A 23,599-nucleotide genomic window follows, 5' to 3' on the forward strand; every position below is an offset into this window, starting at 1 on the left:
CCTTCGGCCAGTCACACTTCTTTGAAGTCTCTCAGCCCCACTCACCTCACAGAGTGTTTGTTGTGGGGGAGGAAGGGAAAGGAGAATGTTAGCCGCTTTGAGACTCCTGAAGGGGAGTGAAAGGCGGGATATCAAATCCAAACTCTTCTTCATCACGCCAAAATCCTTCTTTACATCGACACCATTAAAGGAAACCCTACGACTCCATTCAGTCTCACTCATCAAATTGTACTCCTAGATCTCCACCAATACGCCCAAAGACAACATTCACCCCATTGGAGCACACAAGAACTGAAGTTCAAGTGCAGAGGCTCACATCCCATTCATAGCTTGTTATTGTTGTTGTTGAGTCATTTAGTCGTGTCCACCTCTTTGTGACCCCCTGGACCAGAGCACGCCAGGCACTCCTGTCTTCCACTGCCTCCCACAGTTTGGTCAAACTCATGCTGGTAGCTTCCAGAACACTGTCCCACCATCTCATCCTCTGTCGTCCCCTTCTCCTTGTGCCCTCCATCTTTCCCAACATCAGGGTCTTTTCCAGGGAGTCTTCTCTTCTCATGAGGTGGCCAAAGTCTTGGAGCCTCAGCTTCAGGATCCGTCCTTCCAGTGAGCACTCAGGGCTGATTTCCTTCAGAATGGAGAGGTTGGATCTTCTTGCAGTCCATGGGACTCTCAAGAGTCTCCTCCAGCACCATAATTCAAAAGCATCAATTCTCCGGCGATCAGCCTTCTTTGTGGTCCAGCTCTTACTTCCATACATCACTACTGGGAAAACCATAGACATTATTCAGTAATGTGTTACTGGACAGATTCGGAAGAGTCCATGGGAGCATTCCTATTGGCTTACTTGCAGTACATGTAAAACGGATCTAGGGACCTTGGTGGACCACAAGCTTAACATGAGTCAACAGTGTGATGCGGCAGCAAAAAACAGCTAATGCTATTCTAGGCTGCATCAACAGAAGACTAGTGTCCAGATCAAGGAAAGTCATTGTACCACTCTATTCTGCCTTGGTCAGACCACACTTGGAATACTGTGTCCAATTCTGGGAGCCACAATTTAAGAAGGATGTTGACAAGCTGGAAGGTGGGCAGAGGAGGGTGACCAAGATGATGAAGGTTCTGGAAGCCAAGCCTGATGATGAACAGTTGAAGGAGCTGGGCATGTTGAGCATGGAAAAGAGGAAGTTGAGAGGAGATAAAGGTAAACGTACCCCTGACCATTAGGTCCAGTCACAGGCAACTCTGGAGTTGTAGCGCTCATCTCGCTTTATTGGCCGAGGGAGCCGGCGTACAGCTTCCGGGTCATGTGGCCAGCATGACTAAGCCACTTCTGGCGAACCAGAGCAGCGCACGGAAACGCCGTTTACCTTCCCGCCAGAGCGGTACCTATTTATCTACTTGCACTTTGACGTGCTTTCGAACTGCTAGGTTGGCAGGAGCAGGGACCGAGCAATGGGAGCTCATCCCTTCGCAGGGATTTGAACCGCCGACCTTCCGATCGGCAAGTCCTAGGCTCTGTGGTTTAGAGGAGATTGAGAGGAGATCGCCATCTTCAATTATCTCAAGGGCTGTCACGTGGAAGAGGGGGCATACTTCTTTTCTCCTGCTATGGAGGGCAGGACTCAAATCAATGGCTTCAAGTTACAATAAAGAAGATTCTGACTCAACAGTCAGTATAAGAGAGCTTCCTATGCCTCTCATAGGCTGTGTTTACTATTCCCACCCTTGCTTCTTCCCACTTCCTTCATCTCGTAAAATAATAGTAATCGTGTTTTCAAGATTAATATAAACAGATTGCAACAGTATGTGTGCGCTCTCTCTCTCTCCCTCTCTCCAATGGGCAGATAAATATATTCCTCCTGCAAAGGAACAATGATTAAATAATTCACGAGGCGCCGCAAACCCAGGAGTAATAAGCACTCCGTTTTCTTGGGTAAATTCCGAGATCCCAAAGGAGCTCATTGGTCCGCCTTTCTTCCTAATGTTCAATAATTTTCTGCAACCTGGCACTGGCCCCTCGAGCCCGCCAGAATCTTCCACTGGTCCCCTCCCTCCACACCCACCTCGAAATACCTTGCAGGTGTCAGGGGAAAGAGAGGGAAATTCATGGACTTAATTTCCTCCAGTTCTTCTGCTCCAAAGGCTGAGCCTCCCTTGCAACCGTATCCCTTATCTCTTTGCATTCAAACTCGCCTGTGTGTGTATCTTTCCAACTTTCCCCCCAGAAAATAAATCCTCAGTGGTGGTCCAGTTGTGGTGGTCCGGCCTGCTTCACCCTTCCCTCCTTGTGCTTTTTCCTGCTCCAAATCTCTCCCCCAGCTATTTTTCGCTCCACCAGGGAAAAGATGACTCTTCATATCTCCCACTCTCTATGGTGAAATGTATTCGGGGGAGATGATTTTTCAGCAAGGGAGGAAAATACCTCAAAGCGAGGGAAAGTAAGCAGACGGCTCTCATCCCACCCTCCTCAGTCTCGTTTGCTGCTTCTGAGGCCGCTTTTCCCATTTCCTAGAATTGTAGAGATGGAAGGGGTCCAGGGTCATCTAGTCCAACCCCCTGCAATGCAGGAATCACAGCAAAGAAGGTCGCTGACAGATGGCTGTCCAACCTCTGCCAAAAAACCTCCAAGGAAGGAGAGACCACCATCTTTCGAGGGAGACCGCTCCACTCTCGAATGGCTCTTACCATCAGAAAGTTTTAGTCAGAATCTCCTTTCTTGACCCGGTGAAGGTCCAGTGTGAGTGTCTGGAGGCGGTTGGAGGATGGATGGCAGCTAATGGATTGAGATTGAACCCTGACAAGACAGAAGGACTGTTTTAGGGGGACAGGAGGCGGGCGGGTGTGGAGGACTCCCTGGTCCTGAATGGGGTAACTGTGCCCCTGAAGGACCAGGTGCACAACCTGGGAGTCATTCTGGACTCACAGCTGTCCATGGAGGCACAGGCCTATTCTGTGTCCAGGGCAGCTGTCTACCAGCTCCATCTGGTACGCAGGATGAGACCCTTCCTGCCCACAGACTGTCTCGCCAGAGTGGTGCATGCTCTAGTTATCTCTCGCTTGGACTACTCCAATGCGCTCTATGTGGGGCTACCTTTGAAGGTGATCCGGAAACTGCAACTAATCCAGAATGCGGCAGCTAGACTGGTGACTGGGAGTGTAGACGCTCCTTCAGGTCTACTGGGCGGAGGCCGTTTAGGGCTTTAAAGGTCAACACCAACACTTTGAATTGTGCTCGGAAACGTACTGGGAGCCAATGTAGGTCTTTCAAGACCGGTGTTATGTGATGCTTCTGGATCTCAGTTGCCAGAGAGCACGGGAGGGGATAGTGGTCTTGTGTTCAAATCCTGATTTGGTCCTGAGTGGTCTTGTGTTCAAATCCTGATTTCTGGCTTCCCCTTGGGGCATCTAATCAAGCCCTGTGAGAACAGGGTGCTGGACCAGATGAACCACTGGCCTGATCCATTAGGCTCTGCTGAAGTCCTTTCATTTCTGTGACCAGGCTGCCTCCAGCCACAGAGAGCCCAGAATGCGCAGAATGCAAGATTTGTGCTTGCAACCCTAAGCCTGGAAACACGTGTCCAGTTGTGCTGCAGAGGAACAGTCTCCCTCGAGAGGTGGTGGACTCTCCTCCCTTGAAGGTTTTCAAGCAGAGGTTGGATGGCCGGCTGTCAAGGAATGCTTTAGCTGAGATTCCTGCATTGCAGAGGGTTGGGCTAGATGACCCTCAGGGTCCCTTCCAGCTCTAGGTTCCTGGGTCCTACTGCTCAGGTTTTGGGCTTCCCATGAGGGTGTTTTGTTGGCCACTGCAAGAACAGGACGCTGGTCTAGTTAGGCTGCTGGCTTGATCCAAGAGGGCTCTTACGTTTGTAAGTGTGAAGGAGATTGAGTTTCTCCTAATTCCCTCCGAAAGCAGGGAGGTTCAGTATTTGGGCACCAGAACGTTCTCGTTTCATGCTGAAGCAAAGACCCTGAGAGAGAGAGAGAGCCGCTGGTGGCAAGAGATCTTCTTTTCCCCGCATTCATCCAGCGGTGTCTTCTTTGGCCATTATAATTTATAACCAGCAATTGGCGATTTTATCACCCAGCTAATAATAATAAAAAAAGAGTCAAGCGTAGACTGTGCTTGCTTCCACCTCTGAGAGTTTTTATGATCTTTTAACGAGCTTAATTAATCTGGCTGTCATTGTTGGAGCTGCGTGTTTCTCAGGGAGCGATGGCCCTCTGCTGTTCCCAGACACAAAACTCCATCTCAGGCATGCAGAGATTCAGGATTAGAAGCCTCGACAACCCTGGTCTTCTGTGGCCTTCCCCCAGTAACGAACTGGGTGCTCCTGGGTCTGGAGCAAAAGGGAGTCCAGAGATAAAAGGAGAACCGTGATGAGGTCAGTGAAATCTTCCAGGATAAACCCACACCTCTGTGTTCCAGTAAGCCTGCATGAATGATCTGGGAGTGGTCAGATCATGCAAACCTTTGCTGCAGCCGTGTTTGGAATACTGGGTACCGTTCTGGATGCCTCACCTTAAAAAGGAGGAAGAAGAGTTGGAAAGGGTTCAGGAAAAGGCAAGCAAAATGGTCCATGGGATGGGAGACCATGTTATGAAGGAAGGTTACAGCGTTTGGGACTTTTTAGACTAGGGGAAAGGTGAGTTAGAGGCATCAGGATAGATGTTTATATAAAGATGTGCAGCAGGGAGAACGTGGGTAAAATTCTCTCGTAAGCTAGATCTAGCTGGCATCCATTGAAGCCGGGTGTTGGATGAATCAGAACAGATAAAAGAATAGTCCTTCTTCAGGCTGTTTGTTGGCATCCATCTGTCTCAAGATGCAATGGAGTGCGCCTCCGGGGGTGAAGTCAAACAACCGCTGGGGTGCAAGCCTGGGCAGTGTGTCCGGAGGTCCTGGGCTGCCCAGGCGATAGGACCCCCCTCTCAGTCACGCTGATGTAGTTAGACTGTGGAACTCACTCCCACAGGAGACAGGGGCTGCCAATAACCTGGATGGCTTTAAAAGAATTAGACAAATTATTGGAGCCATTGATGGCTACTAGCCAGGACGGCTGTTTTCGACCTCCATAGCTGGAGCCAGTGTGGTGTAGTGGTTAAGAGTGGTAGACTCGTAATCTGGTGAACCGGGTTCGCTTCCCCGCTCCTCCACATGCAGCTGCTGGGTGACCTTGGGCTAGTCACACTTCTCTGAAGTCTCTCAGCCCCGCTCACCTCACAGAGTGTTTGTTGTGTGGGAGGAAGGGAAAGGAGAATGTTAGCCACTTTGAGACTCCTTGTTTGTTTAGTCGTTTAGTCGTGTCCGCCTCTTCGTGACCCCCTGGACCAGAGCACACCAGGCACTCCTGTCTTCCACTGCTTCCCACAGTTTGGTCAAACTCATGCTGGTAGCTTCGAGAACACTGTCCCACCATCTCGTCCTCTGTCGCCCCCTTCTCCTTGTGACTCCATCTTTCCCAACATCAGGGTCTTTTCCAGGGAGTCTTCTCTTCTCATGAGGTGGCCAAAGTCTTGGAGCCTCAGCTTCAGGATCTGTCTTTCCAGTGAGCACTCAGGGCTGATTTCCTTCAGAATGGATAGGTTTGATCTTCTTGCAGTCCATGGGACTCTCAAAAGTCTCCTCCAGCACCAGAATTCAAAAGCATCCATTTTTCGGCGATCAGCCTTCTTTATGGTCCAGCTCTCGCTTCCATACATCACTACTGGGAAAACCAGAGCTTTAAGTATATGGACCTTTGTCGGCAAGGTGATGTCTCTGCTTTTTAAGATGCTGAGACTCCTTAGGGTAGTGATAAAGCGAGATATCAAATCCAAACTCCTCCTCCTCCTCTTCTTCTTCTGAAATAAAATAAGTTTCCCAAACTCCTTAGCTGAAGCAGCATCAAAAATATGAAGGAGATCCACATATCTTGAAATAAAAATTTAGCATCTTGGATGATTGGCTGGCATCTGTATGTCTCGGGAGACAATAGAGGAATGTACCATTAGTGGAATGTACCACCAATACAGGAGAGACATGTTTTGTTGCAGCTGGGGCAGATGAAGGCGACCGTTGGGCTGCTGCAGATGCACCATGGTCAACTGGTTGTCCCAGTGGGAAGTCTGCAAGCAGGACCTGGGTGCAAGAACACTCTCCCCTCCCATGGTTTCCAGCAAATGGTATTATTCAGAAGAACACGGATCCCAGTCATTGATGCTGTGTGGGTCTCCTCTCAGGAAGTGAGGGAACCAAGCATCACAGCTCATGAGGTCCTTTGGTTGGTGAACTATTTCCCCAGGAGACTCCTTAGGGTAGTGATAAAGCGGGATATCAAATCCAAACTCTTCTTCCACTTCCTCCTCCTCCTCCTCCTCCTCTTCTTCTTCTTCTTCTTCTTCTTCTTCTTCATCATCATCATCATCATCATCATCCCAGTTGCTAGAAACCACAGGAAGGGATCTTGTGCTCAGATCTTCCTTGCTGCTTTCCCACAAGCTGATTTCCAGAACAGGATTTCAGACTAGATATGTCATTGGCCTGATCCTGCAGGCCCTTCTTATGTTCTTAACCCTCTTGTTTTTAGCATCAATGCTGTCATTTCTTCATTTTGGTGGCCACCAACTCTCTTGACCTTACAGTCTTCACAACTGAAAAGGATTCACGTAGCAATCATGACAGATTTATCTGCAGAATGCTTCAAATCTTTGCACATATCTGGTTGGTGGACCTTGGGGTCAGCCCGCATGTGAGCCCATCAATGATGCTTCAAGTTGTCCCCCAAAGCCTCTGGGTGACTGTAACAGATATTGACTGTAGCAGCTGCTACAGTCACCCATAAAGAGCAGCTTTCCAACCTTCTCAGCGTTGTCACTCACTTATCCTCCAGCAGCATATGACTTCTTGCAGCAAGGAGACAGAGGATCAAAGAAACTGCAATAAAAAGAGGAACTTCTATAACTAATCTGTACCTCTCTCTTGCTGAAATAGGAAGCCACTTGCTGCTATTAGGTAATTCAGTAATGCTTCTGAGTGGGTTTCTGGGGAAAGAGTTCCATTGGTACCTGTAAAGGTAAAGGGACCCCTGACCATTAGGTCCAGTCATAGCCGACTCTGGGGTTGCAGCGCTCATCTCGCTTTACTGGCCGAGGGAGCCGGCATACAGCTTCTGGGTCATGTGGCCAGCATGACTAAGCCGCTTCTGGTGAACCAGAGCAGCACACGTAAACGTCATTTACCTTCCCGCTGGAGCGGTACCTATTTCTCTACTTGCACTTTGACGTGCTTTCAAACTGCTAGGTTGGCAGGAGCAGGGACCAAGCAACGGGAGCTCACCCCGTCATGGGGATTTGAACCGCCAACCTTCCAATCAGCAAGCCCTAGGCTCTGTAGTTTAACTCACAGTGCCACCTGCGTCCCATTGGTGCCGGTAGGAGCTGTCAAAACCAGCGGCTGCCACAAGCACCTGCAGGCTTCTGGGTGCATGTAGGTTTCTAATAGGATTCTGTGTGGAGTGGCCTTTTATCAAGGGGAGATTTTGCAGCTGGGAACAATTCGTTGTTGTTGTTGTTGTTGTTGTTGTTGTTGTTGTTGTTTAGTTGTTTAGTCGTGTCCAACTCTTCGTGACCCCCTGGACCAGAGCACGCCAGGCCCTCCTGTCTTCCACTGCCTCCTGCAGTTTGGTCAAACTCATGCTGGTAGCTTCGAGAACACTGTCCCACCATCTTGTCCTCTGTCGTCCCTTTCTCCTTGTGCCCTCCATCTTTCCCAATATCAGGGTCTTCTCCAGGGAGACTTCTCTTCTCATGAGGTGGCCAAAGTATTGGAGCCTCAGCTTCAGGATCTGTCCTTCCAGGGAGCACTCAGGGCTGATTTCCTTCAGAATGGAGAGGTTTGATCTTCTTGCAGTCCATGGGACTCTCAAGAGTCTCCTCCAGCACCAGAATTCAAAAGCATCAATTCTTCGGCGATCAGCCTGCTTTATGGTCCAGCTCTCACTTCCATACATCACTACTGGGAAAACCAGAGCTTTAACTATATGTTCCTTAGACTCATGGAATTGTAGGGATGGAAGGTACGCCTGGCAATGCAGGAATCTCAGCTAAAGCATCCATGACAGATGGCCATCCAACCTCTGCTTAAAAACCTCCAAGGAAGGAGAGTCTACCACCTTCTGAGGGAGTCCATTCCTCCATCAAACAGCTCTTGCCGCCAGAAAGTCCTTCCTGGTGTTTAGTCGGAATCCCCTTTCTTATAACTTGAAGCCATGGGTTCGAGTCCTACCCTCCAGAGCAGGAGAAAACAAGTTTGTTCCCTTTTCCATGTGACAGCCCTTGAGCTATATTAATATGGCTCTCCTATCTCCTCTCGGTCTCCTCTTTTCCAGGCTAAACATACCCAGCTCCTTCGAGCGCTCCTCATAAGGCCTGGTTTCCATTCCTTTTCCGTTTCTTATATTTCTATGCCCCTTGTCACAAAGCGGCTTACAATCAACAAATAATAAAATAATAGAAGATCACAAATACAGTCATACCTCACGTTACGTTTGCTTCAGGTTGCATGTTTTCAGGTTGCGTCCCATGGCAACCCGGAAGTAATGGAACAGGTTACTTCCGGGTTTCACCGTTCGCACATGCGCAGACGCACAAAATGATGTCATGCGCAGAAGCTGCGAATCGCAACCCACGCGTGCGCAGAGGTGGATTGCGTTCTTTTCAGGTTGCGAACGCACCTCTGGAACGGATCCCGTTCGCAACCAGAGGTACCACTGTATTTAGATAAATCATATAGAATACTTAACTAATCATCAGTAAAAGAATCACATAAGGAAAACAAGCCCAACTAATGAAATGCAATTAGCAAACAAGCAAACCAACAAAATAAGCTAAACAGCACAACCGCAACAAAAGTCATATTATAAGATGCTCCACAAAAGATAATAATAATAATAATAATAATAATAATAATAATAATAATAATAATAAATTAGTTATACCCCGCCCATCTGGCTGGGTTTCCTCAGCCACTCTGGGTGGCTTCCAGCAAAACACTAAAATACAATAACCTATTAAACATTAAAAGCTTCCCTAAACGTTGTTATTAACAACGTTAACAAACCAGCCACCAAAAAACAAACCAAGCAGTGTTGAATTCACACACACACTCCGAATCCCCAGGACTTGACGCAGACTCAACTCTGTTCTGAAGGCAAGGCAGGTGGAGAAAGCCATTGCCTGATGGCCGGCGCAAAGTCTCATTCCCCTTGATCACCTTGGTTGCCCTTCCAGCTTGTCCATGCCCTTCTTAAATTGGGCTGCCCAGAACAGAATGCAGGACTCAATGTGAGGTCTGAGCAAAGCAGAACAGAGCGGGACTATTACTTCCCTCCATCCAGACACACTGCTGCTGCGGATGCAGCCATCATTACTGTAATGTTTTGTAGGGAGGGAAGCAGGCTGCGAGGAGTGCAGCGTCGCAACCACATATTTATGGCCATTGGCTATAATTTTATTGAGCAACACAAAGAGGAAAATGAAGCGAGAACCTGAGAGGGTTTCTGAGTGCCGCTTTTGTGCGAAGACACACCGGCTGCTGATAGATCTTCTTTTGCCCCGGAAAGAAATTGCTCATCCCCCAAATGGGCCGTGGAACGAGAAAGCGTGAAGCGTGACAGGGACGCTTCAGCCCAAATGGGTCAATTTCCTGCCATTTCCCCCCATAATTGCATGTAGAGCGTATAGCATTTAATATACCAGGCAGAGGCAGGACACACACACACACACACACACACACACACACACACAGTTTCCATTCTCCTTCCTCCTGTTATTTTATTTCTTTTACGGTTGGAGTGGAAACGGTTTCTGAGCTCAGCCCTGCCTTACAGAGCCACTCTTGCCGGCTGGCTAATAACCATCCATTTCCCAGCAAGGGCTTTTTATTTATTTATTTTACCTGCATCGTAAGATTTATGCCTCACCTGATAGTTTAAAAACAAACAAAACGAAAAAGATTTAAAAAAACCGAGAAACATTTGCAATATAGCTTTGAAACGTGCATAAAGTTCAGAGATTGAAACGACGATTGTTGTCCTGAGATATCTCGATTGGTAGAGCGCGAGACTCTCGGGGACGTGGGTTCGAGTTTGGGCAAAAGATTCTTGGTTTATAGGGGGTTGGATGGAATGACCTTCCAACTCGACAATTTTATGATTCTACGAGGCTTCGGCTGTTGCCTGCAGGCATTCCTGCTCCTTGTCGATTTTCCCCTGGAGTCATTTTCCTGGGTGGCTTTTCTGGAGAGCTTCTCTGTTCCCCGATGATCTTGCCTGCCCTCCAGAGTTCAAAAAAGCCCAGCGCCAGAAAGCTGTGCAAGCCTACAGGTTGACTCTCGCTAGCCACCTCCCCGGCTGCCTGCGCCGCCACCCCCCCCCCCGCACATTGCCAGAATCTGGCTTGGCAGTCTCATTTTTTCCACCCATGAAGAGGTGCAGAAATAGCCAAAGTTCCCCAACTGCCCAGAGGCACTTTGGGAACCGGTTTGCGGTGAGGGGTAACTGGAGTTTAAATCTTAGGACGACCGCACATGTTTCCAGAAGCCTGGTGATTAGCCGGAGCAGAGTTTTATAGACTGTTTCTGGCTTCGGGGCCTCGGTGTACTTTTCAAAACAAAGGCTAACAACAGAAATATCTTAGTTTGAGGTCTGGAACGTGTGTCTGGTCACTGTAGGAGCGGACAGGGGACCTAGGGGTCGTCTCTTCGATTTTTGACATGCCCAACCCCATTGAACAGGCCCAGGGCTGCCGTGAAGCGGACACGGAGGCTGCTCCAGAGAAGCGGACACGGAGCAATGGATCCAAACTACAAGAAAGAATATTCCACCTAAACATTAGGAAGAACTTCCTGACAGTAAGAGCTGTTCGACAGTGGAATTTGCTGCCAAGGAGTGTGGTGGAGTCTCCTCCTTTGGAGGTCTTTAAGCAGAGGCTTGACAACCATATGTCAGGAGTGCTCTGATGGTGTTTCCTGCTTGGCAGGGGGTTGGACTCGATGGCCCTTGTGGTCTCTTCCAACTCTAGGATTCTATGATTCTGTGTCGTGCACCTGTTTGCAAAGAAGCATAGGAAAGTGGAGTTGGGCCACCGAGGGTCATCTAGTCCAACCCTCTGCGAGGCAGGAATCGCAGGTATAGAATTCCTGGCTGATGGCCATCCAGACATTGCTTAAATGCCTCCAGAAAGGAGAGCCCACCAACTCTTGTGGGAGTCTGTTCCGCTGTCAAACGGCTTTTACTGCCAGAAAGATCTTCCTGAGGTAGAATCTCCTTTCTTATAACTTGAAGCCACGGGTTCGAGTCCTACCCTCCAGAGCAGGAGAAAAGAAGCATGGGATAGCCCTTCAGATATTTGAAGATGTCTCTCCTATCTCCTCTCAGTCTCCCCTTTTCCAGGTTAAACATACCCAGCTCTTTAAGCGCTCCTCATAAGGCTTGGTTTCCCGACCCTCCATCATTTCTTCAAAGAAAAAAAAAATACTTTTCAAATTTATACATTTCATTATTTTTACAATCAATTTCACATTTGAAAATGTGACTTCCTTCCCCCTCTTTCTGCGGTTCCTTAAATTTATTTTTAAGTATCTTCTGCATATCCAAATTCATTTAATTTCCTCACTTACTCTACTTTAAATATATACTCTTATAAACCTCAGGTTATTACAATAATCCTGCCAATGTTTTGATCTGCTTGCAATTTATCTGTAAATATTCAATAAACCATTTCCGTTCATTTATAAAAAGTTGGTTATCTTGATTTCTTATTCTTCCGGTAAGTTTCGCCATTTTTGAATATTCCATAAGTTTTTGTACCCATTCTTCCATTGCTGGGACTTCTTCTTCATCCCACTTTGGGGCAAGTAGCATTCTTGCTGCTGCTGTAGTAGCATACATGAATACATTTCTATACAATTTAGGTAGTTCTGGCCCTATAATCCCCAAAAGAAAAGCTTCTGGTTTCCCCCACAAACGTTATTTTGAACATCTTTTTCAATTCATTGTATATCATTTCCCAGTAAGCTTTTAACCCTTGATCATCCCGGTTGCCCTCCTCTGCCTACTTTCCAGCTTGCCAGCATCCTTCTATTCTTTTGAGCATGTGCAGAGTTGCTTTTCCTCTCTCCAAAGGGACCCCAGCCAGCTCCCTCTCGGCCTTGGACTTGAGGTCGGGGCATCTTAATCTTCTGGTCTCGCCCCCAGGAAGGCAAAGAGCGTTTGACACAGAGGTGCGGCAGCTACGAGCCACGGAGGCCGAGCAGGAAGCTAGCAGCCGCTTGCCCTGAGCTGTGTGTACAGCTGTTAAGATGTTAGATCGCAGCTTGACGCTCAGGAAGGCTTGCCATCAGAACACATTTACATCATGGAGGGATTAATTTGTCTATCCTGTCATCCTGGTGAGAGCAAAGCAAATTCCACAGCAAGGGCGATTCTGCTCCCGAGAAAGAGGACGGGAACAACAGAATAAAAAACAGAGACAGATACAGAGCTGGGTGAAAGGGGGGAAGAGGACCGAGCAATAAAGTTGCAAGGGTAAATTGCATTTATTTAAAACTATTTTGGGGACGCGGGTGGCACTGTGGGTTAAACCACAGAGCCTAGGGCTTGTCGATCAGAAGGTCGGCGGTTCGAATCCCCGCGACGGGGTGAGCTCCCGTTGCTCTGTCCCTGCTCCTGCCCACCTAGCAGTTCGAAAGCATGTCAAAGTGCAAGTAGACAAATAGGTACCACTCTGGTGGGAAGGTAAAGGGTGTTTCCGTGCACTGCTCTGGTTCGCCAGAAGTGGCTTAGTCATGCTGGCCACATCACCCGGAAGCTGTACGCTGGCTCCCTTGGCCAGTAAAGCAAGATGAGCGCCGCAACCCCAGTGTCGGCCACAACTGGACCCTAACATTCAGGGGTCCCTTTACCTTTAAATCTAAAGCAGTGGTTCCCAAATGTTTCTGGGTGGCTGACCACCCTGGTTCCAAGAAGTCATTCCAAATACCTTTATGCTGCTCTGAAAAAAAAGCATTATTCAGAATAGCGCTTTGCACAGCCCACTAAACAAGATTATAGCAGACAACAAGGCATGAAGAATATTTTGAAGAAAGCACAAGGGTGAATGGATGAAATATTTCCTAGAATCCCAGACTTGTAGAGTTGGAAGGGACCCAGTCCCGACCAGGGAAAGAATGGCAAACCAAGTTGATAGGGACTATGCTGAAATGGCAAAATTAAGCGGAAAGCTCAGGAACTAAGAGGACAAGAACTTTAAAAAAGAATGGGGGGCGGGGAATTATTATTTATTTAGGAGACCATTGTAAGCAGATGTAAACATTAGCAGGATTTTAATCTCACTTGTAAGGTAACAAAGACTACCAACAATTTAGACGGATAAAAATATGGATAATCAACTGATATGCAGATGTAAATATTGATGATAGGACCCATGAAGGGGAGGGAGTCGCAAGATTCAGAGTTATCTCGTTATATGGCTTATTTAATTGATTTTGTTATAAGTTTACATTTTAAAAAATCAAATAAATATTCTTGTTGTTTTTAAAAAAGAAGATCATAGCAGACAACGTTGCATGAAGAATATTTTGATGCATTTGTACTAAAGAAAACACAAGGGTGAATGGACAAAATATTTCATAGAGTCCTAGAATTGTAGGGTTGGGGGCACCCCAGGGGTCATCTAGTCCAACCCCCTGCAACGCAGGAATCTCAGCTAAAGCATCCCTGGCAGATGACCACCCAACCTCTGCTTAAAAACCTCCGAGGAAGGAGAGTCCGTGCCACTGCTGAACGGCTCTTACCATCAGGAAATTCTTCATAATGTTTGGCTGGAATCTCCTTTCTTCTAACTCGAATCCATTGCTTTGGCTCCTTCATCTTCCACATTTGGAGACAGAAATGTTTCCAAATCCCAGTTGCTGGTGACCGCAGGAAGAGTTGCTCTTGTGCTCGGGTTCTGGAGTAGAGCATCTAGACCAAGGGAAGTAATAGTGCCACTGTATTCTGCTCTGGTCAGACCTCACCTGGAGTACTGTGTCCAGTTCTGGGCACCACAGTTCAAGAAGGACACTGACAAACTGGAACGTGTCCAGAGGAGGGCAACCAAAATGGTCAAAGGCCTGGAAACGATGCCTTATGAGGAACGGCTAAGGGAGCTGGGCATGTTTAGCCTGGAGAAGAGGAGGTTAAGGGGTGATATGATAGCTATGTTCCAATATATAAAAGGATGTCACATAGAGGAGGGAGAAAGGTTGTTTTCTGCTGCTCCAGAGAAGCGGACACGGAGCAATGGATCCAAACTACAAGAGAGAAGATTCCACCTAAACATTAGGAAGAACTTCCTGACAGTAAGAGCTGTTCGACAGTGGAATTTGCTGCCAAGGAGTGTGGTGGAGTCTCCTACTTTGGAGGTCTTTAAGCAGAGGCTTGACAACCATATATCAGGAGTGCTCTGATGGTGTTTCCTGCTTGGCAGGGGGTTGGACTCGATGGCCCTTGTGGTCTCTTCCAACTCTAGGATTCTATGATTCTATGATTCTATGATTCTATGATTCTGCTTGCAGGAATCTGGCCAGCCACTGTGAGAACAGGATGCTGGACTCAATAACAATATGTTGTTGTTGTTGTTGTTGTTGTTCTTCTTCTTCTTCTTCTTCTTCTTCTTCTTCTTCTTCTTCTTCTTATTATTATTATTATTATTATTATTATTATTACTTATACCCCGCCCATCTGGCTGCGTTTCCCCAGCCACTCTGGGCAGCTTCCAGCAAAATATTAAAATACAATAATTCATCAAATATTAAAAGCTTCCCTAAACAGGGCTGCCTTCAGATGTCTTCTAAATGTCATATAGTTGTTTATTTCCTTGACATCGGATGGGAGGGCATTCCACAGGGCGGGCGCCACCACCAGTAACTCCCTCTGCCTGGTTCCCTGTAACCTTGCTTCTCACAGGGAGGGAACCGCCAGAAGGCCCTCGGCACTGGATCTCAGCGTCCGGGCTGAACTATGGTGAGGAGACACTCCAGGTCTACTGGACTGAGGCCATTTAGGGCTTTAAAGGTCAACACCAACACTTTGAATTGTGCTCAGAAACTTACTGGGAACCAGTGTAGGTCTTTCAAGACCGGTGTTATATGGTCTCGGCGGCCGCTCCCAGTCACCAGTCTAGCTGCCACATTCTGGATTAGTTGCGATTTCTGGGTCACCTTCAAAGGTAGCCACACAGAGCGCATTGCAGTAGTCCAAGCAGGAGATAACCAGAGCATGCACCACTCTGGTGAGACAGTTCGTGGGCAGGGAAGATCTCAGCCTGTGTGCCAGGTGGAGCTGGTAGACAGCTGCCCTGGACACAGAATTGACCTGCGCCTCCATGGACAGCTGTGTGTCCAAAATGACTCCCAGGCTACGCACCTGGTCCTTCAGGGGCACAGTTACCCCATTCAGGACCAGGGAGTCCTCCACACCCGCCTGCCCCCTGTCTGATCCAGCAGGTTTTCTTGTGCTGTTAAGCTTAAATCAGGACTGCACAAGTTGGGTGATTCCTCAAGCCCAGTGCAGCTTTGCCAGCTGCCAGCTGGAACCAGACAAACTCCCTGCCTGGAATTGGAGAAATGATGGCATGTGGGAGCGCTCAGCCCTCGACAGGCTGCAATGAACGGATTGGTTCAGCTTGGCCAGTCACCAGTTGCAGAGACCCACCATGTCGGATGGCCAAGGGTGACTAGCCATGTGCATCCCGACAGCTTCCCCTGTCCAGTGGAGAGAGGAGCTCAGCGTCCTGTTTCTGATTAAAATTGAATGGCCGCATTGCAAGAGGCAGGCACCACAAAGAAAAGCGGCTGTTACCATCGTGGGTGAGTGCAACACACGTGACGCGTGTCCGTGGAAAAGAAAAACGTTGAAATTAAAAACCAAGACATGTTTTAAACATGTAAAACCAGCCACCTTGTCTTTGTAGGCAATGATTTCAAGGTTGCCAGGAGAAGGCAGCGTGGCGTAGTGGTTAGAGTGCCAGGCTCGGACCTGGGAAACCAGGGTTCACATTTCTTTCTTTTTTAATTGGTTTTCACATATTACATTACAATACAGATGTACCGTATTTTTTGCTCTATAGGATGCACCTGACCTTAGGACGCACCTTGTTTTAGAGGGGGAGAACAAGAAAAAAATAATTCTCCCCCTCTCTGCTCAGCACCCCTTCAGCGAAGCGGCAGGAGAAACGGAGCCCCTTCCATTTCTCCTCCCGCCTAGCTGAAGGGGCGCTCTACCTTGGCTGAAGGGGCACCTAGCCTTCAGCAAAAGGAACCCGAAGCCTCCTGAGCGCAGCGGGAACTCCCACTGCACTCCGGAGGCTTGAGACAGCTATCTTTGAAGCCTGAAGAGTGAGACGGGTCGGTGCGCACCAACCCCTCTCGCTCTACAGGCTTCAGCAGAAGGTAACCTGAAGCCTCCGGAACTCCCACTGCGCTCCAGAGGCTTCAGGCGGCTATCTGGAGAGCAAGGGGGGTTGGTGCGCACCGACCCCTCTCACTCTCCATTTTTTTTTATATATAAATTTTTATTGGTTTTTCACATTTTATATAAACACGAACAATACACAATACACAATACAGACATACAAACACATAAACATACATGTATAATTTCAAATCCTTTTTTCTTAAACCTTACTTCACCGACTTCCCCATACCTCCCCTTTCTGCATCCCCATTTCCAAATTAGTTTCAGCAAATTCTCCTCCTTAAGTTTATCTAATTTTCACTTGTTCTTTTCTTTTACTTAACCTTTTAAAGCTGTAATCCCCTTTTTTCTATACCCTCAACATTTTAGCACTCATTAACTTTACAATATTTCTTAAGATAAGTTTTGAATTTCTTCCAATCTTCTTCCACCGTCTCTCTCCCTTGGTCTCGGATTCTGCCAGTCATTTCAGCCAGTCCCATATAGTCTATCACCTTCGTCTGCCATTCTTCCAGAGTGGGTAGATCCTGTGTCTTCCAATACTTTGCGATGAGAATTCTTGCTGCTGTAGTAACGTACATAAAAAAGTCCCATCTTTCTTTAACACCAATTGGCCGACAATGCCCAGGAGAAAGGCTTCTGGTTTCTTGGGAAAAGTACATTTAAGTACCTTTTTCATTTCATTATATATCATTTCCCAGAAAGCCTTAATCTTCGGGCACGTCCACCAAAGGTGAAAAAAGGTACCTTCAGTTTCTTTACATTTCCAGCATTTATTATCGGGCAAATGATAGATCTTTGCAAGCTTGACTGGGGTCATGTACCACCTGTAGATCATTTTCATAATATTCTCTCTTAAGGTGACCCCTCTCGCTCTCCAGATAGCGTCGGGCTCCTTTCGCTGAAGCCTGGAGAGCAAGACTCTCCTGGCTTCAGCAAAAGGAACTTGAAGCCTCCTGAGCGCAGCGGGACCTCTCACTGCGCTCCGAAGGTTTAAGGCAGCTATCTCTCAAGCCTGGAGAGCGAGAGGGGTCTGTGCGCACCAACCCCTCTCACTCTCCAGGCTTCAGCGAAAGCAACGCGAAGCCTCCAGAGCGCGGAGGGAGCGCTCCATCTGCGCTTCAGAGGCTTCACATTGCTATCGCTGAAGCCAAGGTGCCTGCATTCGCTTCACACATTTCCCCTTCATTTTTGGAGGGGGAAAAGTGCGTCCTATAGAGCGAAAAATACGGTACCAAAACCAACACCATTTCTTCCCCATCCCCCCATACATTCACATGTATATTTCCTCAATCCATCATATTATTCTTTTCTCCTTTCTCCCACTTCCCTGAAACATGAAGCTCCTTGGGCATAACCATCCCCTGCCTCTCAGCCTAGCCTACCTCATAGGGTCGTTGTGAGGATCAAAGAGGGAGAACTCTGCACGCCCCCTTGAGCTCTTTGGGGGAGAAGTGGGAACTTAATGCAACAAATAAATAAAATAAGCATTGTTTGTGCATCCAAGGCCTGAGAGCATGCCATGTCTAGGAGCGAGGGGCCTGGGGAGATTTGCAGGCTTGGCGCGACTGACGGTCTCCGGCTGCCTTTTCTCTCTGCAGAGCACCCTGGAGCAGTGCAGCGTCTGCGCCAAGCCCATCATGGAGCGCATCTTGCGAGCCACTGGCAAGGCTTACCACCCTCACTGTTTCACCTGCGTGATCTGTCAGCGCAGCCTGGATGGGATCCCCTTCACCGTGGATGCTGGCGGAAACATCCACTGCATCGAGGATTTCCACAGGTGGCTGCGCTTCTCTTCGCCTCTTTTTGCGGGGCTCAGGGAGGGGAAGAAGCAGAGGTTTGCGTTTGGGCTGGTGTTTGGGCCTTTTGCGGTGTGGGAGGGACTGCTATTATCTTATTATTGTGCTGCAAGTTCATTTCGGCTCGGCCAAAAGCATCTGTGGCGTTCGTACAGAGCCCCCGGTCGTTTCACGGACTATTGACCTGTACACCACTACTTTATCCTTCCACTGCCACCAATTTTGTGGGGGGGGGGGGACCCAGGGTTCCCCGGTAACGTATTGAGTCACAGTCAGGTAGAGTTAACAATGAAGATTAAAGTTTATTTCAAACAGAAAGAAGTTGCATGGCGAGTTCCCCCCCCCCCAGTGGAAATAAAGGCACATGACACTATTATTAAGGTTAATGGGCTAAATAAGGCCACAACTTTATTGGTTACAGGTGATGAGTGGTATTGGCTTAGGCATTGGTCCTAACCGACTATATCCGACTTCAGCCTGTCCTCTTGAAGTCCGGGAAGGGTTAACCACCAGTAGGGGGAGTCTTGCTGATGCACATCAACTAGGAATTCCCCCCCCCGGGGTCACCAATAGGGGGCGTGCCTTAGGCCCTCACCTCCCCAGGCTTCAGACAGGGCCACATCCCCCGGAATCCTTTACTGGACTACCCTTCAATATGTGGGGCAGGTGATGGCGCTTCCTCCCCTCTTCCATCTACAAAACAATACCAATGCCTAACCGCCAATACCAAGAAAATTGTGACGATTTGCTATGAGGTAGGCAAAAACCAAGTGGCAGGTGCCAATTTGCCAAGTGGAAAAATTCCTACCAAGCCCCTCAACGGCGACCAACCAAGGTCCATAGCAAGGTCAAGGAACAAAAACCTTATAGGGCGGGAGGGTGGGAAAAGCAGGAACAGCTGGCAGGCGGGAAAAGAGGGAGATCCCCAGTCGTGTCCTGCCTTTATAGGGCAGGCCATGCCCACAGAGCCAGCTGATTGGCTGGCCAGGGGGTGACGCAGCTGGGGATTCCCCCAATCACGAGGGGGGAACGTGAATCCCACAACCCCACCTCCTCTGCAGGGCGGAAGTGGCTTTTTAAAATATATTCGAAACGCTGTCACTCTCTTCCTTCTCAGTCTTGTCCCTGTCTCTAACTCACTCTGACTCCTCTATCTCCGCCCCCCCCAAAAGAACCAACCGAACTAGTTGTCAAAACCTCTGAGCTGAGCCTCAAAATCAGGTAGGCTCTGCCTCTGGGCTTTCTTATTGGTCAACCTATTAACCCTTTCTCTCCCCCAATACAAACATATCCCCAAAGAATGGGCAAAGGCTACAGCATCCTTTTCAGTGTACCACCCGCCCATCACTTGCTGAACATCGAAACCTCGGGTGGTGATATTCTTTGCTCTAGCCCTGGAACTTCCAGCGTCAGCGCAGGATGCACAGATTCCGCTTGGCTCAATGAGCAGAGCTTTCACAGCAAACTTTCTCCGTTCCCTAGGAAATTCGCTCCCCGCTGCTCTGTCTGCAAAGAGCCCATCATGCCCGCGCAAGGCCAGGAGGAGACTGTGCGCATTGTGGCCTTGGACCGTGACTTCCATGTGGAGTGCTACCGCTGCGAGGTCAGTATCTAATCAATTTTAATTTTTATATTTAAATCCTTGTTATACTCATATTGTCTTTTGTATTTCTGATAGTTTTATGATCTGTGATATTGTGTGTGTTGACGCTGGTCCGTGACCGTATTAATAAATTCAATTCAATTCAGTATCTTCTGCGCATGCAGAGGATGTGCTGTGCATAGATCAGCGGTAAAGGTCCCCTGGATGGTTAAGTCCAGTCATAGGCGACTGCAGGGTTTCTGCGCTCCATCTTGCTTTCAGGTGAAGGGAGCCGTTGTTTGTCCACAAGCAGCTTTCCAGGTCATGTGGCCAGCAGGACTAAACTGCTTCTGGCGCAAGCCTGAAACCTTAAGTTGCTTTTTTAGGGGTTGTTTTTAAAAGTCTGGAACGAATTAATCCGTATTGCATTACTTGCAATGGGAAAGCAGTGCGCCTTGGTTTTGGAATGCTTTGGTTTTGGAACGGACTTCCGGAACAGATTAAGTTTGAGAACCAAGGGACCACTGTAGAGTCATTGTGAAAAGGTGCCTGCAAACCTGAAACCGTTTAATGCGTCTTTCTCACCCTCTTGTACAGGACTGCGGAGGCCGCCTGTCCGAAGGCGACAACCAGGGCTGCTACCCCTTGGACGGCCACATCCTCTGCAAGATGTGCAACTCTGCCCGGATCCAGGCCCTGACGGCAAAGTCGAGCACCGACCTCTGAAGGCCCCCGGAGCCTCGCGCCATCCTCCCCCTCTCGCACAGCTGGAAGGCTTTGGGACAAGCAGAGCGGCTTGCTGGGGGCTCCACATTATGGCGTCTCCCCCCCCCCATGTCTACACTACAGATTTAACTCTTTGAGCCTGCAATCCCTCTCTGCAAGGCACCCTGGGAAATGTAGTTCTCTGGGGCTCTTTCCGAGAAAGGTCTCAGGACACCCCCGCGAAACTACAGTTTCCAGGATGCTTTGAGGAATGCCATGATGCTTAAACTGGTTTGAAACTGGTAGATGTTTGTAGTGCAGATGAACCCCCCCCCCCCAAGTCCTCGGCTGTCTCCATCCCCTTCTGGTTTCATCTCCTCTAAATCCGAAACCCATTAGCTTGTCCTATGCATTTTATCCATTCCGACGCTCCAGCCACAGATGCTTACGCCTTTTCCTTTTCTTCTTCACACGAGCCATCAGATCCTGAGCTTCTTTGCACATTAATATATGGGGGGGGGGACGAACGGGGACACTTTATATCTATTTCTATAGCCTCATATGATAACGTATTGCAATATTTCACTAGTGCCTTAAAGACAACTATGCAGAGTAAGGAGTTAGGGCTGCGATTCAGGGATGGGAAAGGCGATTAGGGAATCTGCGGGTGCTTGCGAGGGAACGTGCTTGGCACTTGAACTGCACTCAAGGTCCACCTCTGTCGCACCTCCATGGACCCAACTTGCTGGGTTCTCGCGACCAAAACACAGCTTTTAGAGCTGGGACCACAAGCACACCATTTACTGTAATCTCCGCCTGAAAAAGGGGGGGGGGGAGTTTTCTGAGGGGAAGGTAAAAGGACCTCTGGACAGTTAAGTCCAGAAACACACGCTCACACTACAGCTGGAATAAAAAATCTCGCACAGATTTGATCCTCAGCAGTTCTTAAGGGCTGAAATTTCGCAAATTCCAAAGCTCCGATTTGCGGACAGGTCCCTGAGAGACACTTAACTCGCCGTAAGCCTTGTAGGGCAGCAGTATTAAGTATGGCACTTGTCAAGTGCAGTGACTTATGCCCCCTGCCTCCCCCCCAAAAAATAACCCTCTAAATATCTAAACACTAACAAAAGAAATGTTCTATCCTTGAGGTCCAAGGTAAACACATTCACCAGTTAGAAAGGTAAAGAGGGCAATGTACCTGCTTCAAATATCCTTCTCCCTGTTGGGTGTGGGAGCCCAGTACCAGAACTGGGAAGAGGATTCCAGCGAAGAAGGGGTACCATTTTGGTTCACGTGCTGTCCCCACAGACCCTGAGTGTGCTGCATTCAGGGCCAGTGCTGCAGTGGCGCCTCCCTGCCCCGCCTGTGACTGTGTTGCAGAGGACCAGTAAAGGAACCCCTGACCGTTAAGTCCAGTCATGGACGACTCTGGGGTTGCAGCGCTCATCTTGCTTTACTGGCCGAGGGAGCCAGCGTACAGCTTCCGGGTCATGTGGCCAGCATGATTAAGCCACTTCAGGCGAACCAGAGCAGCACACAGAAACGCCGTTTACCTTCCCACCAGAGTGGTACCTATTTATCTTCTTGCACTTTGACGAGCTTTCAAACTGCCAAGTTGGCAGGAGCAGGGATCGAGCAACGGGAGCTCACCCCATCATGGGGATTCGAACCGCCGACCTTCTGATCCGCAAGTCCTAGGCTCTGTTGTTTAGACCACAGCGCCACCCAAGGGGTCAGTAAAGACTGTTCTCAGGCATGTGTAGCTTGCAAGCACATCTCTTCCTTGGTTTGAAAGACGAGCACCCCCAGTTATAAGAGGTGGGAAATGAAAGTAGGGCCCTGAGGGCGATATTCTCCTGTCCAGAGGTTTGCGACTGGGGTTGGACTAGATGACCGTAGTGGGTCCCCTCCAACTGTACAGTTCTACATCAGCTAGCTCTGCACTGCAACCTAGCAGTTTGAAAGCACACCAGTGCAAGTAGATAAATAGGTACCGCTGCGGCGGGAAGGTAAACGGCGTTTCTGTGCACTCTGGTTTCTGCCACGATGTCCCATTGTGCCCAAAGCTGTTTAGTCCTGCTGGCCACATGACCCGGAAAGCTGTCTGTGGACAAACGCCAGCTCCCTCGGCCTGAAAAGCGAGATGAGCACCATAGTCGCCTTTGACTGAACTTAACCGTCCAGGGGTCCTTTACCTTTTTGCCTGCACTACAGCAGTCGCTTTCGACCTCTCTCCCAGAGACCCAGGAGTTTTTGAGGGATCTTTGGATGGGAAGGTCAGTAGCGGCAGCTGAGCGTCCGAGAGGCCTGCGCTCCATCTCTACACACTCAGAGCAGCCTAGTCGGTGTTGCAAGCAGATGTGTCCCCTGGGGTGTACTCCAGAGCCCACTGCAATTGGCGGACAGGGTCTTCTGTAAATACCGTATTTTTTTGCTCTATAGGATGCACTTTTCCCCCTCCAAAAATGAAGGAGAAATGTGTGTGCATCCTATGGAGCGAATGCAGGCTCTCGCTGAAGCCTGGAGAGCGAGAGGGGTCGGTGCGCACTGACTCCTCTCGCTCTCCAGGCTGCAGGCAGCTATCCGCAAGCCTTCTGAGCGTGGCGGGAGTTCCTGCTGGGCTCTGAAGGCTTGCGGATAGCAGCCTGTTCTGGGGGCTGGGGTCGGGGGAAGCTCGGGCTTCCCCCACCCTATCCCCTCGGTTGGGGGGGAATAATTTTTTTCCCTTTATTCCCCCCCCTAAAAACTAGGTGCACCCATGGTTCGGTGTGCCCTATGGAGCGCAAAATACGGTAAGTCAATGTGGGCAAAGGTTTGAAATCTCTGCCCTGCAGCAAAACGCTATAACCTCAGCAGCGGGGTCACTCCCCTTGCCATAAACTCCATAGCAAGGTAATCCCCCTTGCTTGGAGAGCGGATGCCTCAGACGTGGTCCCTCTGGGAACAGGGACAGCAGGGGGAGGGTAGATCACCAGTCTTCCCATTTCAAAAAAATGGCAATAGGTTTCCTTTGGCTA

The 23,599-nt window shown here is 48.9% G+C and overlaps 1 protein-coding gene across 4 annotated transcripts in view; it reads left to right on the forward strand.

Annotated features, from left to right (window-relative positions):
- Positions 1–21,408, forward strand: part of LPP (LIM domain containing preferred translocation partner in lipoma) — a 311,393-nt gene extending 289,985 nt beyond the window's left edge. For all 4 annotated transcript variants that reach the window (XM_083504206.1, XM_083504205.1, XM_083504203.1 and 1 more), the window contains 3 exons: positions 18,098–18,276; positions 19,778–19,898; positions 20,475–21,408. In XM_083504206.1, coding sequence (XP_083360332.1) covers positions 18,098–18,276; positions 19,778–19,898; positions 20,475–20,603 — 429 coding nt within the window. In that variant the 3' untranslated portion in view covers positions 20,604–21,408. The remainder of the gene's footprint in view (positions 1–18,097; positions 18,277–19,777; positions 19,899–20,474) is intronic.
- Positions 21,409–23,599: the final 2,191 nt, after the last annotated feature.

Source organism: Podarcis liolepis (assembly GCF_965112155.1).
Source record: "Podarcis liolepis genome assembly, chromosome: 5".
Classification (NCBI taxonomy): domain Eukaryota; kingdom Metazoa; phylum Chordata; class Lepidosauria; order Squamata; family Lacertidae; genus Podarcis; species Podarcis liolepis.